This window comes from Phymastichus coffea, unplaced genomic scaffold (assembly GCF_024137745.1).
Source record: "Phymastichus coffea isolate CEN01 unplaced genomic scaffold, Cenicafe_Pcof_1.1 PCOF00096, whole genome shotgun sequence".
NCBI lineage: Eukaryota > Metazoa > Arthropoda > Insecta > Hymenoptera > Eulophidae > Phymastichus > Phymastichus coffea.
In genome coordinates, this window is record NW_026706907.1 from 46,975 (window position 1) to 66,606 (window position 19,632).

Genomic DNA, 19,632 nt, shown 5'->3' on the forward strand with positions numbered 1-19,632 from the left:
GGTCCGCGCGTCCACCTCGGCCGGCCGTCGCTGCGCGGCGAGCGCACGACCAGCCTGCGTTGGTCGCGCTCGCATTCTTCTGCGCCGAGTCTCTCTGCGCGCGCGTACTGCTGCGTCAAGCGGGTCGCGCACGATTTGTTTTGAATTCCGACGGGCTGACCTCTGCAACGTCAAGGAGAACGAGTGCGATAAAATCGCGCTCGAGTCGGCGCGCAATCGACGCTTGATTGTCGAGCGCGAGATCGGACGAGTCGAGCCGTCCTCGAGAGAGCTGGCGCGATGGGAGCTAGGCGAGAGAGCGGCCCGCTCGATTTAATTAACGAGTGAGCTGGCTTGTTAAATCGGCCCGGAATTGGCACTGAGCTGAAAGAGCCGCTCTCGAGGTTTTTCATTGGCTGGCACTTTAATGAATGCAATCTGCCGGCTGGCCGTCAAGGGAAGACAGCGAAAATCGCACGCACGAGGGTCTGTCGGGCGAGATCGAGTTAGCAGAAGGGCAATTATCGGAATGAGTAAATCGCGCATCAATCATCATCAAGCGCGGGCGCGAGCCTCGGCCCGAGCGCGGAGGTAAGTTTGGGGCCGACCGCGCGCGCGCCCGCCTCTCCCTCGTCATCGGGCCGTGACACTTTTGTTTTTAGACTGGTGCGACGGGGCTGCCGCCGGAGTCGCCCGGTCATCGATCGCGAGCGCGCGCGCGCTCGCGATTAATTGCAGCGCGACTGCAGTCGGTCGTCAGACGGGCCGACGGCGGCAAATGAAATTGCGAGCGCGGCGCGGCGTCGCGCGCGTCTAGCTCTATTTCGGCGCGATAGTCCATTGTGAATTAGCAATCGAGTTAACCGCGCGACGGCCGTCGCGCGTGAAAAGTTGGAAGGCTCGCCTTTTCATTATCCCGACCTATCTGTCTCTCGCGATTCCTCTTTGTCTGCTCGGGGCGCGCGGGATACGTACGCGCGCCGCGGCCGCTGCGGAAATTACGCGGGATATTAAAAGGCCAGTGATCGGCTCGCGCCAGAGACGCGCGCACTCGTAGCATGTACGCAATTACTCTTGCCCCCCTCCCTTCCCCTCGGCGGCCGTCTCTCTCGGGCGCTCTCGCCTCGTCATTAAAACGAACCGTTGCCGCTGTCGTCGCGCTGTGATGCTGGAATTGCACGGATTGGATGATGCGGAGAGCTCGACAATTTTGCCGGCTCTACATTGGCTCCGCCGGCGAACTTGAGCGCTATCTTTGCATCGGCTATTCATCGAGCGAGCGCTTGTGTCCGGCCGGGGCACCCAAATCCGCTGCGTCGGGCGTTTCAATTAAGAGCTTATTGTTTTTTTCTTCTTTTTTTTTCTGTGTTTTGTTGTTTTATTGTTTTTGTTTTGAGAAGCAGCAGGGTCCGCTCGCTCGGTCGCTGTATCAGCGCGCGCTCTTAGCACGAGCGCGAACAATGCGGAATTCAAGCCGTTTTTTACGCTTTTCGGTGACAGCGTATCTGCAGATGCCGTTGCGCGCCCGCGCTCGGCCGTACTATATCAGGCTTTGTTCAATCCGCTCCGGTGAGCGGCCTCGCGGGCAGCAGTCGCGGCATTAATGTTAACTCGCGCAGCTTTTGTTCCGCGCGCGGCAGCGCGCGGCGAGCATTGACTTGTTTATCCGAGTCGCGTCCGGAAAACGGCGCGCGCGGGCGAAGCCCGTTTTCCCCGCGCTCACGGCCGTTCACCCGAGCTGGCCGCGGGCTCGCGGCGGTCTCCGGATCGCGGCTCCGCCGCCTCGGGTACGAGGCGCTCGGGACTCGCGCGCTCGCGTCGCGCCGGCAAGACACTTGCGGCGCGAGCGCGCGACAATTCCCTTTGTTCGCGCGCGCACGGCCCCGCCAGATCGGATTAGCGAGTTATTGTTTATCGGGTTACCGGCCGCAGCTACGCGCTCAAAGGCGCGCCTAATTGCTTTTCGCGCCATTGTTCGCTCGCGCGCGCGCGCGCGCGCCGCGACTCCATTGACCGCCCGAAAATCCCGGCGACGAGTAATTAAGGCGAACGCGCCGCGGTCGCGCGAGCGCTAATGAACGCGCGACTGCTCGGCGGCGACTGCTGCGGTGGTGGCCGAAGGAAAAAAAGAGAAAAATGGAAAGGGCGTCGGCGAGGCTATCGCCGGGCGATTTATACGCCCGACATTTGTCACGCCCTCGTAAATAACCGGGCGAATTCGGCGCGGCGCGCTTCAGCCATTCCTCTCTATTTGCAAGACGCGATGTCGGCTCGGCGCGCGCGCGACAAAAGCCCCGTCGTCGCGGCCGTCCGCGGGCAATCGCGAGCGCCGGCCTGCCTGCTTCGCTCGTCGGAAGCGCGAGCCCCTGGCAAATTTGCAAACGAGCCTGGCGAGACTGTCGTCGGAGCCGTCGGAATAAGAGCCGCGGGATGTAATCGGGCACAGCGACGAGCAAAAGGGAGGAGCAGTCGTAAAGAAGCCGCCGACGAGGCCAACTGAGAATAAAGAGAGAAAAAGCGTAACTGCGAATCGATGCGACGCGAGCACGCGTACATATACGCGTATAGCTACAACTGGGCGCGGACGGCGGAAGGAGGAGGATCAAAGGCAGCAGGTCGGGAAAACGCATTGTCGACCGAGCATACCTGCGGCAAGCGGCTCCCCGGCTCTGGAAAAGCAATCGCGGATCGCTCTGGCCCTCGGCGTCGCGCGCGCTCCGCCCGTTTCCGGCCCCACTTTCTCGAGCGGTGATCGCCTCGTCCCAGCCGCATGTTTATTTTCAGCGAGTGTCAAGCGCGCGCCTCCTTCGCAGTGTTTCGCTCTGGAAACCCGGAGCTGACTTTCAACGAGCGCGACGACGGCGACGGCGGCGGCGCAGAGAGAAAGAAAAAACGCGTAATTCAATACCGCAGGAATACGCTTTTTTGCTCGCTCTCCCGCTCCCTCTCTCCGTGGCGCTTTAAAGGCGAGCGTTCCACTAAGTGCCGCTTCCTCGTCTTTGTGTGTCCACGTGGGTAGCGGGGGCCGATTATTCGAGCGACACAGTAGGCTATTCGATTCAGCATCGCGCCCCATTCCGCGCCCCGTGTCTTCCTCTGCCTCCCATTCTCCGGGCCGGCCCGGCCTGCCGCTGCGCGCGCGAGAAAGACGATCGCTCGACGAACCTCCGTCCCCTTTGTCGACCGAGCGCTGCGCTTTAATAATGTTTGACTTGCCAAGCGCCGACGAATTGGCCCTCCCTCGACCCTCCGAGGGCGCGACGCGAAGGAGCCGTCGCGCCGGATTAGCTCGCGCCCGGATCTCCGACCCGCCGGCGTGACTGCTCCCGGCGGCTTCGCAGCTCGCAAAACGGCCGGACGAGACAGTGGCGGCGGTGCCTATACTTCCGCGCCGGACGCCAGAGGCGGCCAGCGGGAATTCATCCCGCGCGCCGGGAAATCCCGTGAGGCACGTGGCCGTCGCAATTCAGCCTTCGCCTTTCCTTGGCTCGCGCGCGCGACCTCGAGACGCCGCGGACTACAGCGCCCACCTCGGCCGATTAGTATGTATCGCACGTCGCCGAAAAAAGCGAGCCGCTGTTTATCACTCGAACTCTTATGACGCGCGCGTGCCCCGCCGAGCTCGCGCCCGCGTCTAGCTTCCACGAGGAGCCACCTCGAGGGGCGCGCTCTCGGTCCTTTCCCGCGCGCGAACGCCGTATCGATCTGCCGATTTCGACGCGCTTCACCTGCACTCGACTCGCTCGCTCGCTCGCGCGTCTCCGCCCGGTGTTTTTTCAAGCCCCGGGCGCGACGTCGCGGCCACGCAAACTGGCCGCGTTGTTTGGGCTGTGCGTCTCCGCTCGCGCGGCCTTCTTCCCCGAAATACTTGCAGCTCGGAATTAATTGGCCGCCCGTCCGTCTGCCGCCGACGCCCTCCGCATTACCCGCCGACCGACCGAGTGAGCCCGCGGAGCATTTGCATTTTTTCCGCTCTGTCAAACGCAAATAAGAGAATCGAGATAACTTTCGCGCAACTGCCTCGTTTTTTTGCTCTCCGGCGCGGATATCAGTTTTATTGCCTCTTCCGCTGCGTCGTTCTCCCTTCGCCGAGCCGTGTCCTCGCTTGGCGAAATCACTGACAACAAAAATTTGTATGTGTAACGCCGAGGCTGGCCGGTTTTATACATCAGCGAATGGTTTTTTTTTACCTCTTCCCCGAGGGACGCACGAAAAAAACGAGAGCCAGAGACGAGCATTTAGTCTGACTATTTAAAATATGCGCAGCGTGGCCGCGCGCGAGAGCGTCGTCGGGGGCGTAGGAGGGGAGCTCGCGCTCGGCGAAAATGCGTATTGACGGCTTTGCCATTAATAAAGATTGGCTCTGGTTTTCCCGGCTCGTCTGTCGGATCCCTCTCTCGGCGTATATACACGCAGCTTTTTCCCGGCGCTCGCGGCCGCGGGCTTGAGCCTCGGCCGGGAAGCTCGCGCATGCTGATGACATGCAAAGCTCGGCTGCCTCTGTCGCATCTTGCGCCGCCTCGCGCCGCCTCGCGCCGCCTCGCGAGCGATGCACAACAAAGACAACGAGCGCAATTGATTTATTCCATTTTTCAGAGCCGCCCCGCGAGCGAACGCCGGGCATTTGCTTGGTAAGGCGTTAAGCCTCTCCTCCCCCGCGCCCGTCCCGCCCGTCCCGCCCCTCCCGCCGAGGATCATACCAGCAACACTGATAATCCGCGAGCATTTAGTTGGCGGCACAATTGGAGAATGATTATTATGGGCGCGCAGGTAGAGTCGCCAGCTTGATTAATTAAAAAGATATAGCTATTAGGTTGCGCGAGCGGACGGGCCGCGAGGCAAATTACGTTGGCAAATCCGAATTTGCATGAATGAATGGTTAACGAGGAGGGCGCTATCCGGTGCGACCCTATACACCTGTACGTAGCGGCGATGGCTTTCAAATAAACATAAATAACACGTTCGGGCGTCCGCATTCGGGCGCGAGCGCTTTCGGAGGAGTGCCAGCTACGGCGAGTAGGCGCGCACTTCTGCCCGTCTAATTAGGCCTCGTTTATCAGTGCGCGGCCAAACGATTGGCGCGCGCGTGTCGCCCCCGCGGCCCGACGTATCAGCCGAGTCGCCCTTATTAAAGCCTCTCGGCAGTGGCCGGCCTTTATCCGGGCCATTTTTTTACATTTTCATTTGGCGCTGGATTACCAAGGATCCTCCGGCCTCGCCCCTCGGGCTCTCCGCTGATCCAGCGCCGTCTCATTTTCTTTGATACAACTTTCCTCGTGATCCCGGCCCCTTTTATTCCATCCTTATTCACCACTGCCGGGACGCGCGCGCGCGAATCCGAGCGACCGGCGCATAAAAGAATTTCCCAGCCGAGGCTCAGCGCTGCTATCGGGCAAGCGCGAATATACATCGTCCAGCGGCGAACAAAGCCGGGTATAATTGGCAAGGGGAAAAATGGTCGAGTTCGCGCGGGGAAATCCGCCCGCGGCGCAGGAAGACCGAGGTCTCGATGGCGATGACGGCGAGCGCGCTCGAGGGGGGAAGGCCAAGGAACGGGAGCCTCTTCTTCCTTATTATGCAAATCGCAGGCTGTCGAGCTCACGTGCGATTTGCCGAGCGCGCGGCCCGCGGGAGGGCGGAAATGAGCCTCGTCGCTGCTCGATTCCACTTTCGGGCGGCGCCACGCGAGATTCCATTGCCGCCGCCGAAAACAAAAAAAAATATTAGCGTCGACAAACAAGGGACTCGTTAGCGCGGATTAGAAGCGACCGACCAAAAAGGAAACCGAGACGCGTTTGCCGTCGACGCATCGCGCAGACACCTTAACGAGAGCATGAAAAATTCAATAGTCCGTCCCGCTGCGGAGTCGTTATTGCAGCGCTGCCGTAGCTGCTGCTGCTGCTGCTGCTGCTGCTGCTGCTGCTGCTGCTGTTTGCATAAACGTAGGGCTCGCGTGCGGCTGACAAGAAGTTGTCAGAGAAAAAAAGCTGCGCAAAACAGATTAGTCGAATGAGTTTGCTCCTGCGGCGGACGCGCATGATTATTTATGCATTTTCAGGCGGCGGCTGGCACGAAGGCACGATTCATCAGGGGCGTGCACGGGCCGCGTCCAGTCGGTGCAATTCAAATTTTTGGCCCCGGCAGGCGCGCGTTGTTCGACGAGCCGGCGTTCGGCCGCGTCGTCGTCGCCCGCCCCGGAATAAATTTGTCGACCTCGGGGAAGCGCTTCTTTCGGCCCCCGCGGAGACGTGTCGCGCGCGCGTCCGCGCAATTAGAGCGCGCGCCGGCGCAAGGAAACGAGGCGCAAAGGCAAAGTTCGAACGCTGCGGGATTGGATTGCAAGTTAAGCGCGCGCGCACAATGGGCGAACGGGGAGGAAGGATAAGCCAATAAATTTGCCTATAAGTGGCCCGCCGGCCAACTTGCAGTCCCGTATAAGGGAGCGCAAGCCAAACGAGCAGCGGCCGTTCGCAACCCTATCTTTGCCCGGCCATCTGCTCTCTCTCTCTCTCTCTCCCCCTGGGTTGCTACCGCCGTTCGTCCGTACGTGCGTGCACATATCGCCAGCAAATTGAATCTCGCGTCTCGAGCGCTGCCGACGCGAGGACCGCTGTTCCAGTGCCGACCGCTGGCCGCTGCGCCTTCCTCCTCGGCGCGCGGCGCACGAGCATCGATCACGAGCGACTTATGCTCGCGCTACCTCGCGCAAGCCTGCTCGACCTTTCCTTCGCCCAGCTCTCGGCTCGTCCTGACGTTCCGTTCGGTGTGCCATCGAGTCTGTCCAGAGCCGCCAGCCCCTTCCCATTCTCGTCGTCGCGACGCCTCGCGAGCCGACTCGGCCAAGCGCTTGTACGCCCGTCCAATCATCGCGCGCGCACTTTGCCGCCTCGATCCGAGCCAATAACGATGAGTGGCAGGCGGAGGAAGCGGAAGCAGAGCGGACGAGAAGATAAATTCCTCGGCGGTGAAGCGTCCGGGGGCAATATGAAGCGCGGCCCGGTCGGACGAAGCCCACGTGGGCGAGGTGCTCGAGCTGCGAGGCAAACGACCGGGGGACCGTGCAACGAGCGCAAGCCTCGTCGCCAAACAGAGCCGAATGCGCCTCTCTCTCGCTCGCTCGCTTCGGTAGCGCTCTCGCCGTCTGCTGGCGGTGCTCCCTTTGTCTAGGCTTTGCATTCGTCCATTTCTTCGTTCTCTCTCCTCCGATGGCCCACTGAATTCCCCTTCTTGGCCCTTGGCCGCGGCTTCCTTTCAGCTTTGTCCGGACGTTTCGCGCGAAACAAAAAATTGCGCTTTACTGATTGCAGTCGGCGGCCGGTGAGCCAAGGAGAATCGCCCGACTCGAGCAACACCGCCGAAGCGGCATGAAATATCAATCGATCAATCCGGCTCGAAGTCGCTGTTTGATGTTTATCATTCGCTTTTTAACCCTTGTCCGCAGACGGTGTAGCGTGGCGCGAGTTTGCGCCACGTCATTATCCTTTCATGCTCAAGAAAGGAGCTTTTAAACTCGACCGAGCAAGTTTTAACGATAGATTCGCTTACTGATTGATCGCTCGCTGAATCTTTCATTGCGATTCGCGCGCGGTCGTCGCGAGCGAGGACTCGTTGCTCCCACGACCGCCGAAACAGCATTTCCCGAAAAGCACGATGGATTTCTCGCGTGATATTGCAAAACAGGCGCGCCACACTGGGACGGGTGGGTCAGCCCGGAAGCAATCGGGTTTTCAATTTCGAGCGCAATTTTCGCGACAACCTCGCCGACAAATCCAATTGACCCTGATGCTGCTCGAGGAGGTTCCGCGCCCGAAGACGCGCTCTCGACGGCGCCGCCAAAGCACCAGCGATCAACCCGCGTCCAAACGAGAAACTCGGCGCGTGTACCGCTGCGGCCGGGGCCTCTTCGAAAAGAAACAAGAAAAAAAATGCAGCTCCGACAGGTTGACGAGGCACACTATGCGCGGCACGCCAACCTCCACCTCCTCCTTCTCCTGTAAACCTGTCGCAGCCTCGCCATACACGCGCTCGTCCGGTGCGTGCGTCTCCACACCTGCGCGCGCCTCGGCGTGTCCTCGTTCAGGCCTACGCCTTCTAAATTGCCGCCGCCGCCGCCGATTCCCTCTGTCCTTCGTCCGCGGACGCCCGTGGCTTCGTTACGTGGAACGGACCGCCGCTACTCTGCGTGAATAGACGAAATTACATTGTATGGAAATTTTTTTTCTCTTTCTCTCTCTCTCTCTCTCTCTCTCTCTCTTTTTCTCATCTCCTTTTTGATCGCGACGCGGCGCGCTCTCGCGTATACTAATGCTAAAACGAGACTCGGTCCCTCGACTCATGGATTTTAATGGGTCGAGAGCTGGGAGAACGAGCTTTTGTCCGCCAGCGAGATTAAGGCTTTTATTTCACACTCGACGAGGCTTTTTAGCGCTGCGACGCCGTTGAAATGATTTAACGGATTAATCGCTTACTGGATACATTCGAGCAGTCATCGGCAGGATCTTGTAGTTTACACTCGGGCACACGTTAAACGTACGATTGTGCCTCTCGCGCGTGAAAGCGGCGCGCTCCCGAGTCCGACTATCCCGAACGTTTTCCCTCTGCTACCGTGCTCGTTTTCCGCGAAGGCTCAAGCGCGCCCGCGTGTCCACCAAACGCACTTACCAGCTGAGCCGCGTGGCCACCCTTTTGTCGCCCAGCCGAGGGCAAGTTTTCATTTGGAATTAGCCCCCGCTGGCCTTTTATCTCTAATCACGCGCCCAAACTACCCTGGTAATTCGTTTGGATCTTTGCGCGGGCCCCCCGGCTGCGCCGACGGGCGCGCTCCCGACAAATCATACCTCCGATAATTATGTAGGCCAGCTTCGCCTCCGAGCTTCGTTTGCCAGCCCCCACCCCCGACGCGGCCGCGCTAATGCACCTTCGCATTTCCGCGCCGCGACCCCCCTTCCCCCTCTGGTCGCGAGTCCAGAGCCCCTCTCGAATGTTCCATTCGCCATTCATTGCCGACGTCCTCGAGCAGGAGTACGCTCGATCTGGTTTTCACGTTGATACGCTGGTATAGGGAACGAAGGGCACAGAGCGACACGGCGAATGTTTTTTCGGCGCTAATTACGAGCCTACATCGAAATGAGATTCGGCCGGGGTGCGCCGAGCAGCGCGCGAGCGTGCATTCGCAGTCCCGGCACAGGGATGATTTTGATAAATGGCACGCGATGATCGGCCGACTGCTGAAGATCAAGCCGCCACGTAAGTAGACAGGCAGATTAATGGCCCTCGTTTTGCTCTGTTTTGCTTTGGCAGTCTCAAGGTGAAGTTGGCCGGTCGCGCGATGCTTGACTTGAACCTCTTCCAAAAGTAAATTAATAGTGCTGGTTTGTTTTTTGCTTTCACTCTCTCCCTCTCTCTTTTTTGCGCGAGCCGTGCGTTGGCACGACGTTCCCTTAATTTCAACGGAATTCCCGCATGAAAAATTGGCAATGAGGCGGCCCCGCTCGTCAGCTGCTGATCGGCGCAACAGCGCTGTTTGTCTTGGCGCGCTGAGCAGCGCGGCCGACGAGCCGAAAGCAAGAGGAGAAAAGAAAGTAAAGCGAATCGGGCGGTACGAGCTGTCGGTCGGAGCGGCTCGTCGTCGCTTGTCGCCACGCGGCCGCCGCTGGAAAAGGGAAACAAGAAAGCCCCCACAATGGTGAATTATGCGTCTGCATTGATTAAGCCAACGCCTCTCGGGTCTCGGCCGGTCGCGCGCTTAATGGGAGAAACGGAGAAGCGAGAGCGAGGAAAAACGAGGCGAGAGGGGAATGGGCGCAAGGCGGGCGAATCGACGTGATTTCGGGCGCTATTTATCGGCGTTCGCCGCTAGTCGGCCCGGCGCTAATTACCAAATCAGATTTACAGGCTCATGCATAAACGACGGAAATTGGGTTTAGATAAGTCGTGCCGGCAGCGCTGCAGCGCCGCGTCGAATCGTCTCGGATGAAATTGATCAGCGGGCAACGGCTCTTTCAACGGTTCCCAATCGCTCCTCTCCGTTGGAGCTGCGTGCCACGTGCGCATGCCTCTCGTCGGCACGGCCGGGCGCTCGTCCTCGCGCGCGCCACTCCCGGGGACCGAGAAGGCGCTCCGCGACGGAAGTGGACGCGGCGCGTCGGATCGATTTGGGCTGCGAGCCGCGCGCGCGGCAGCTACGTGGCGTTTCGGGAGAACGCCGGCTAATTGCGATGCCGGCGAAAGACGGCAGCCTCTCTCGGGGTCCGAGCACACTCGAAACGGCCCGGCGACGGCGCAGGTGCACGCGTCCGACCGGGCCGCGCGAGATCGCTAAAGCGCTGCCAATCCGCGGATTAATTATAGCTGTAGTGCCGCGCGAGGTGGCAGCCGAAAAGGGAAAGAAGGAAAAAGAAAGTGTAAGCCGGAATAATCCTGGGCGGGGATGGAATTGCGAAGATAGGCGCCGCGGCGGGCTGGTTCTCGGTCTCTCGGGCTCTCGGGCTCTCGGGCTCTCGGGCTCTCGGGCTCTTGAGCTCTCGGGCTGCTAAGTAGACTATTGATTTTCTGCCAGCCGAGAGATAAGTTCAAGCGAGGAGACGAGAGGCGCGAGCTCGGCCGGCCAAAATTATTCGGCGAGCTTTCGCGCCGGTGCCGCTGGACGCGTCGAGCGTCGGATCAGTCGGCGGAATCAACGTCGCCACTTGGAACGCGGAGAGGATGGCAAACAGACGGCAGTGGCGGCGGCGGAGCGCAGCGTCGGAGCGTCAGCCTCGGTGTCATCGACACGCCCGCGCCGCGTCCTATAAAAAGAGCCCCGCAAACAAACGGTCGCGGACACACAATAGGCCCGCGACCGCTGACGGATCAGTGTGCACACTGCAGCGCCAGCGTCCACTCGCCGTCCGGCTTTTGTAACCCTATGCCGCCTCCTCCCAACTTCACCCCACTTATAGCCCCGTCCCACCCGTCGCTGTCCGACCGCTACGCGAGGACGACCTGCGGCTCGCACGCACGATACACGGCGAGTGCCAATCTCCGCGTGAAACAATGCGACGTCCCCAGCTTTTCCGTCGTTTCCGCGCGCGCCGCCCAATCAATTCGGCACTTGACCGCGCTCGGGACTTTCTGCCTTTGCCAGCGGCGCCAGCCCAGTCGAGTTAGCTTGATAAAACCCGACGACAAAGTTTCCCTCGCGCTCCGTCGCTCGATAAGCGTCTCACGCGTCGAGCTCTTGTTCGCTTTCGACTTGCGTGCCATTTTTCAGGAACAGCGCGCGCGCAAAACGTTGTCGCCTTATCGCGCGCGGCCTCCACGGTCTGCGAGGCTGCCGTGCGCCAGCCAAGGGTAGGACGAGCTCGCCGACCGATCGTTCCCCGTGACAAAAGCACGGCGCGCCGCGCGATCGATCGCGCGCTCGCCGACGCGGAAATCGGCGCTCTGTTTCTCGGACTCGCCATCCGTTGCGCCGCGCGTCGCTGCCTTTCGCAGCGCGCACCGTAGCTTCGCGCGCAAGGCCATCGGTCGACAGCGAATCGCCGCTGCCTCGGCTCCCTCGCGTCGTCGACTCGTTCGTCACGCTCAGCCGCGTCTCGGCGCCAAATAACAGTGGTCGACGGGCGCTCGCTCGCCCGTTCGTCAAACGTTCAAGAGTCCGAGGACACGCTGGCGAGAGCGAGACTCGACAGGCGCGCGGGGTCGACGGTTCCGTTTGCCCCAGTATTAAAATAGTCTTTATGTACGACCATTAAGAAAAAAAGAGAAACATATTTAAAGAAAATATCGGTGTGTCAGATGTGTGAGTTGGCGATCAGGGAGAACGACTGTAGCGCCACCATCGTATGTTTATGTCGGCTCTCACTACGCTCGAGTAGTCTAAATGATCCACGTATGATCATACCATTTTATGAGCATCCACAACTGTACTCCAACGATCTCTCGATTAATAAAGTTTTTACATCGATCGCGCGCGTTTTCCATTTCCTTGACTCTATCTTTTTTAGCGAGGATAGACCATTGACCGATTATTTTCATAAAAGTCAGCGAGAGGCTGCTCGCGCGCTTTCTCGTCGGTCGTGCGCCGATCAGTCTCGGATTTCGGCCGCACGGGGACGATCGCCGCCACAACTCGGCTCGCGATGCGAGAAAGCGCGCGTAGCTACGATCGGATTCGCGCCCCATTATCAACTCGTCCGTTAGGTCTCGAGCGTCGCGGACGCGGCCGGTGCCTAATTGCTCCCGTCGCTTTTCCGCGGCACGCGCTACCGGCAACTGCACTCCTGTTTGCTGATTTCACGCGAGAACGCGCGCCCCAGCCACTGGCACGACCGCTCGCGGCTCCATTTTCATTGTCCTGCGAGCACACGCCACTTTTGTCTTACCGCACTTTCCTCGGCCTCCCCTTCCCTACCGACGCCACACGCCGCAATCAACTGTTTTTCATCAAGTTTTATTTCATAAGTTGGCGCCTTTGTGCGCACCGCGCCAGCTAGCCAACTTTATTAGCCGTGTAAGCCGTAGCCTCGTTTATTTTAGGGACGAGTTAGCGGCCGTTCGTTTTTTTCGTGTTTTTTTTTCTCATTCATTTGCCGCACCGCCGATCGCGATCCTCATCGATTTGTCGCGCGCGCTACTACAGCTTGGCAGCTAATTGTCGGCACATTTTCCTCCTTTCCGTTTTTGCAGCTGAAAAGAGCCCTCCCTCCTTTTCGGGCCACGGGGGAGGGAAAAAATTGCGCGCAAAGTCATGAGAGCGCCCTCGAAACAAAAGCCTGGCAGTGGGTCGTTGGACGCTTTCCTTTGTTCGTACGAAAAAGAAAAAATGGGAATGGGGGGTAATAAAAGTCGAGTGGTACCCACAAACTTTCGACTCGATTAAGCAGTCCTTTGAGCGTCCGGGTCGCGGCAAAGAGTACACGAATAAACCGCTCGCCGCGGTGCCGACTGGAAATTGAAAGCGATAATCTACGGAGCAGTCGTAGAACGGGAGCCGCGGCAATCGCGCAGCGCACAGCCGATTGTTTAGAATTTCTCTCCGGTCCCCCTCTCGAGCAGGAGCAAAGAGAAAAGGAGAACGAGGTGGAGAAGGAGGAGAAGGAGGAAAGCTCGCGCTCTCGGTACTTTATCGCGCGCGCGCGAGCACGAAAAGTTTTATTCCGTCATATTTTTCCGCGAGTAAAGACGCGGGGTGGGACGGGTGGAGGTCCGCTGCCGCCAAGTTTTCTTCTGGTTGCAGTTTGACGGCGATAAATAAACGGGGCCTGTGCTCGCGCTTGCCTACAGCAGCGGCAGCGGCGGCGGCTGCAGCAGTAGCAGGGGCGTATAGCCGCGGTGCGCCAACTGCACGCTGAATTACGCAGCGAGACGCGTCAGACCGGTATTACCACTTTTTTTTTTCCGCCGCTCTTATCTCGCTTTCTTGCCGCACTCTCTCGCTCGGCGGCGCGCGCGCTACTCGTTCCCCGCGCCTATTGGCCGTTCTTCTCATTCTCTTTTTCCGTTCTCGGAGTTTCGCCGCGCGCGTATTCAGAGAACGGCCGCGAATAATGGACGGAGTTTCTGGTTTGAAATTATTTACACTGAGAGTGCAGCGCCAGCAGCGATGCTATTACTTCTCGAGGACTAAGCATTGCCAGTCCAACCGCGATCTCGCAATGCCGTCGTGCCGATTATTATTTCATCGCGGGCGCCCCGACGGAGCTTCCGCTCCCGCGGACGTTTTCTCATTTGAGTCATTTATTTATTTTGATCGAGCGATCGATCGCCGAGGGTACGCGGCGTCGAGAGACCATCTTCGGGGCGCGGACCGCGCGCTCGAAGATAAGGGACGCCAGAGGGCCGCCGTTAAGATGCGCGACGAGCGACGGCGGGGACAAGTGATTGTTTCGGTTTATCCCGGCCACGGCGGACTCGAGATTACACGGGCTGCCGTCCCCTCCGAAGGGGCTCGCAAAAAGTCGCGCCTTCTTATCGGCGTCGGCTCGCCTCGGGGCCACATAACGCGCTCGGAAAACTCGCTCGATTCCTATGTATATGCACGCGCCTTTGACGGGAGGCGCCGCGTAGCTGCTGTTGTGCCGAAATCCGCGGCGGCGCGCCGCTCGTCTCCTATCTTCCGCTTTGGCTCTCGCAGCGTGGCTGCCGCGTTACGACTGCCGGAATCGAGCGGAGCCCGCTTAATCGAGGCGCGTAAAAGGCCGAATGAAAATATCTCGTTGGTATCGAGAGGAGATAACGAAGGGGAGGCCGACGGCAAGTGGTTAACAATGGCTGCGCTAGTAGCTTATCAGGGCTTTATTGTCGAAGCATTTTAGCGCAAAACTAATTAATTAAAATAACGAAATAGCGCTGAGTGAAGCGGCGAAACAGCGCGAGTACTGCTAGAGAGGGAGAGGAGGAGAGAACTCGAAGCTTGGTAATTAAATTATTCGTTCATCTTGAGTATCAGGGAACATGCTCGCAACATTTTATAGCTTTAGCCAACTAATTAAAATGAAAAAGCCGTAGACAGGCCGGCGAAGCGTCAATGTGGCTATTGCCCGGACTAGTTCTCGCAAAGCGCGCTCAAACGAATAAAGCGACGCCGGGCGAGCAAAGTTAGGGGGCCCCGCGGCCCATTTTTCCCCGGTCGCGCTAATTGCCTGGCGAGACGCCGCGAGACGAGAGCGGCGCGCTCGCCGCAGACTTCGGCCGCGTATTCCTCTCGGATGTATCGCGTTTCTTTTGGCTGCAGCCGCCGCCTTATTGGGATTCCCGGTGTGCAACCTCACGCGCGCCGCGCGGCCCTGCGGGCTATAGGCTTTGCACTCGAGCGAGCCGTGTCGCCGATGCAGTCGGCGGACGAGGGAGAGGGCGGAGGTCGCGGGGCCTATGCATTAGCCTCGTCTACTCGGCGAATTGGCTTTTCGCGGGGGGGGGGGGGGGGGAGCAAAGAAAAGCTCTTTGTTTCTTCGGCGAATCAGCAGCCGGGATTCCTCCCAGACGAGATCGACTGCCAGCAGGTTTATTGCGGCCCGGCTGTGCCGCAGCCAATTGGCCCTGCCTCGAGACCTGCCGCGCGCGCTACACCTGTCTTGCCCTGCTTTCCATTCAAATTGCATACTTTCCGACTTCTCGGCTACTCCGCCGATCCGCCGCGCTTCATTGTTTTCCTTGTTTTCTCTCGAGTGGCATCGCTGAAACCCAGCGTCGTGCAGCGCTCGATGGTTCTATTGAAGAAGCCGACAAGGCTGTCTCGCGCGGACGATTTGCCAGGTCGTACGGGGGGGGGGGGGGGAGGCCGCGACGAAATATCAATCGTAGCTTGAAACGACGAAGCGGCTAATGAAGGGGGTCATTTATAGAGGCTATCGATATCGAGTTAGCGAGTGAGAGATAGAGTAGCTTAATGAGTAAAAGGGCTCCCGCCGAAGCTTTCTCAAAGGCGCATAAGCTTTTCGGTAATACACAAAGTTTACGCTCTAAAAGGCTTTTAACTGCGCTTTTTAATACGTTTAGCGAGTTGAGCAACCGCACAAAAAAAAAGTTCAACTTTCGGATGGCTGTGCGTGGCCAAGAGTCGACAGCTCGAGCCGCAACTTTTTACGACGTTAATTCGTAATTTTCCTGCCTCACGTTTTCTTCCTCTTCTCCTTCCTCCTCCTCCTCCTCCTCCTCCTCTTTTTTTTCTGCGCTGGCTGAAAGCTAGAACGCGCGCTGCTCTCTCCGGCGGACGTCGATCCTGACCATCGACGTGTTTTAATACATTTCCCCCGAGCGAAGAAGACGCGCGTGGCGCGCCCATATGCGCTGTAGCCGCGGCGCTTCGCCCAGGGAGCGAACGCCGGAAGCGCAGCATTATTTAGATGGGGTGACATCGTAAAATAAAGTAAGCGCGAGCGGCCACGCGACGCGATCCGACGTTTATTGATCATAACTTATCGCTTCAACAAATACTCCCGTAAACTTTGCGTGCCGCCGCTCGGACTTGCACGCACTTGACTGAGAGGGAGGGAGAGAGTTAAGAAATAAATAATTCGCGCGAAGCGCTTCCCGCCCCGTTCGGCCGCTGTCGCCGCGAAATAAATTGAGCGCTCACCGCCGCCGCCGCCGCCGCCGCTGCCGAGGTATTGATTTGTGCCAAGCGCACACGTGGAGAGGAAGATCAAAAACAGTTGCGCGCGTCGGCGAGCAGAGCAGAGGCATTTGCATAGCTGCGCACCGCGCGCGCATAAGTTCTCCTAAGTGCCCTCGCGGCAACAGCACGAGAGAGAGAGAGAGAGATAGACTTTTGCACGTCGGGCAGTGAGCGAAACGCGCCGCTGGGGAAAAAAAGTGGGATATGCGAATTCCGCTGGCTGGTCGTTCACGGTAGCCGCGGCCTCGTTGTTCGGCTAATCAGGCAGCTCGTCTGCCGGCCGTACGAGCTCGCGAAAGAGAGCCGCGGATACGCGTGGATGAACGCGATCGCCGCCGGTTAATGGTGTGGCGGAGCACGTGCCGCTGCCGGCTAATGCCCGCGCGCGGGCAATATTGGGAATCGGATTAAATTAGCCGCTAGGCGAGCGACAGAAGGCGGCGAAGGGCAGGGGGAGCGTCGGGGTGGCTGATTAATAATGGTTCGCTCGCGCGCGTTCAACCTTCCGCGGGCGGATTATCCCTGCGACGCCTTTTAATTTTCAGCGCCGTCATCGAATTCCGCCAGGTCGACTTTCATAGACGATCCTCGGCGACGATCCGAGGCCAAGAAGTCAATCGCACCTTTTTCAATCGCATTCGCGGGAACGAATGCGCGATCGGCCGCACGGGCTCGCTCCGCGGCTCGCGCTTTTCAGCCGAGTCGCGCGGGCACGAATAATTGACGTGGGGCGTAGCTGCCGCAGCCGCGCCGCGCGCAATTTATGTTAATGAGTATGCGCGCGCGCGCGCGCGCGTCGAGCCACTTTTTCAAAGCTCCAATTGCCAATTAATTAATCACCCGCGGCGCCGCGATATTGATTTTCAAATGTTCTCGATTTAATTTAGCAGGCCGCCTCGTTATTTTATCGCCGGACGCGGCGCTTTCGGCCCCGATCGCGAAACGCGCGCCGCGAGCGACCAATTGCCCGCGCGAGGCAAGAGCTCCGCGCTCGCCGCCCCGGAAGTCAGTGGCACGGCGAGTGGAAAAACGACGAGGCGACCAGTGAGCGAGCTCCGCGCCGGCATTAATATTTCCGGTGACACGGCGCGCGGCGGCGCGGCCCGGCTGCGAAACGCCAGCTACGTGGCCTTCCGCGTGGGGCTCTCGCGGCTGACCAATCATTTAGCAGCGGTCAAAGCGCTCCCGCGGCCAGCGCACTTTGCCGTGCGCGAATATGAAATTCGCGTTTACGTTCGCTCCGGTGCTCTTTTTCTCTCTCTCTCTCTCTCTCTCTCTCTCTCTCTCTCTCTCTCTATCTTTCGCTCGATGACGTGGAGCGTCATGCGCGGTCGACGCGAGCTTTTAATTTGAGCAGGCCGCGCGCGCGCCCGGCCGATATATTGGCGCCAACCGGGTCAGTAGGTTCGTCCACTCGGGCTCGCCTCGTAGTTCGCTCGTCTTGTTTTGCCTATGCCCTTTTTCTCTGAAACGCGCCACCCCTTCCAACTTTTATGACGCCCACGACGGCGCGCACCGCCACTCGCCGGCGATTGTTTATTTCTTACGTCGGACGCCGAGTGCAGCTTTTATTGCAGGCCCTACTCGCTGTTTGCTCGCTAACCAACTAACTAATTCAACGTTACCTTTAGCAGTTCTTTACCTTTGACTTGTATTAATAATCCCCGTTATCGTGTTTTGCTGTTCCAGGTAAGAGCGATCCCAAGCGAGACGTCATGCCGAGGGTCCGGCGTGAATCCATTCGGCGAAAGTCCAGGCAGAAAGCCCGAAAGCCCACGAGGGAAGCTAATGAAGGTAATACGGTTGCGTCTGGCGGGGGGGGGAGTCGAACATAGTTGGGCAAAGGTAACGACAAAATGCAAAAATGAGGGCAGCGCACAAAGGAAATGCACGAAGGACACGCCGGAGTAAACGAAACGCGAAGCACGCCGGTAACACACGCGAGAACCGAGGTGGAATATGAGCGCGCAGGACCGAGGACGCGACTGAGAAAGAAGGAGCCCGGGGGAGGGGGGGGAGCTGCGATACGACAGTGGCGACGGTGCACGCGTCGCGCAATCTGCGCTCGCGAAACGACCGAGCAACTTTTCATCCGGCGTGTGCCCTCTTTCGCGACCACGTCGTTCGGCTGGCTCATTCGCTATTCCACGCGGAATTCCCGCGCTACTGTCATTTCTCTTATACTTTGGCCGTTCGCTACGGCGATACCGCCACGGAGACGCAGCAGCGAGACGCTGCTGTTATCAGTGGCCAAACTTGAGATTTCACTCTCGTCCCCTCCCAGCAACAAGTTTGGCATTGCGCGCTACCTCGCGGAGATTCGCCAACAAGCATATAATTGAGACGGGATCGCGCGATATCCCGACGATGCGGCCAGCGGAGAGCCAAAAGTTCGACCGCGGCTGAGCCAGCGCTGCCGTCGTAGCCGTCGAGGCTTTAAAGTAGATTGGCAAAAAGTGTCTGGGAAAATCTGAGAGCGGCAGACTCACGGGGCTACGTTGCGCGACGGGCGGATATGCAGGTAAACGGGATGGAAGGCCGGGGGTGGGGGAGTGTCGCTGTCGCAAGCTCGTCGCGAGAATAAACGGCTGACTGCGCGCCGTCTGGCGCCTGCGAGACCCGGAAATATTGCCTTTAAATATTCAAGCAGCGAGAGAGGGCTGTGAGAGTGAGTGTCCGCGCTGAGCATGATCAACGATAGGCGTGCTCGGCCGACAGAGAGAGAGAGAGAGAGAGAGAGAGAGAGAGAGAGAGAGAGAGAGAGAGAGAGAGAGAGAGAGAGAGAGAGAGAGAGAGAGAGAGAGAGAGAGAGAGAGAGAGAGAGAGAGAGAGAGAGCTGGCAAGGCGAGCACGAGCCTAATTGAAGAGGCCGCGAGGAGCGTGGCGCAGTCGATCGCGCGGCAGCTAATTAAGCGAGCGGCGTCGTGACTCGTTAGCAGTTTGTTAACGATTCAAAGAGTCGCGACCGCGAATCCGGCGCTGGTCGCCGCGGCAGCGACCCCCGAGCCTCGGTGTACGCAGCCGTCCGGCGGACTCGCCACGGTCGCTTCGCTCGTACAATGCGTGCTCCTTCCAGCTCGCGCGACTGCAGCAGCTGAGCCCCGCTTGCTCCGTCGCGTCGCCGCCGGAAGCCAATCGCTGGCTCTTCGGTTCGAGGTGGAGGTGTAAAACCGAGCGCTCGGACACGTCGCGTCGATTCGGGGAAGCAAAGTCAAAGGCAGGCGCTACTCGTACGTGGGCATGGCTATATATTCGTCAAAGTGCGCGAGTAGCCCGAACAAGCAACTTCGCGGAAGCACGGACGTACTCCGTGCGTCAGAACTGCATACGAGGATGCTCACCGGCCGACTCCTTGCCCTCGTCCGTACGCTCGCCGCCAGCGCTGCTCCGTCCAATCTGTTACCAATAATAACAGTTAGGCCAGTTAGGCGGCCAGCCGACGTAGCTGCTCCCCGCTACGTTGATTTGCAAGGGCACTCGCCGGGGCCCGCGCGCCCCAACGAAAATAACGTGGCCGGTTTTCCCGCGAGCACGCGTCTCCAAAGGTGCCTGCG

At 59.1% G+C, this 19,632-nt stretch overlaps 1 protein-coding gene across 2 annotated transcripts in view; it reads left to right on the forward strand.

The window, feature by feature from the left end:
• Positions 1-19,632, forward strand: part of LOC131669667 (chondroadherin-like protein) — a 66,991-nt gene that overhangs the window by 458 nt on the left and 46,901 nt on the right. The window contains exon 2 of one of the 2 annotated variants that reach the window (XM_058944714.1): positions 17,768-17,872. The exons of the other annotated variant lie outside the window; for it this stretch is intronic. Within the exon in view, the coding sequence (XP_058800697.1) occupies positions 17,768-17,872 (105 nt within the window). The remainder of the gene's footprint in view (positions 1-17,767; positions 17,873-19,632) is intronic. 2 annotated transcript variants of the gene reach the window in all.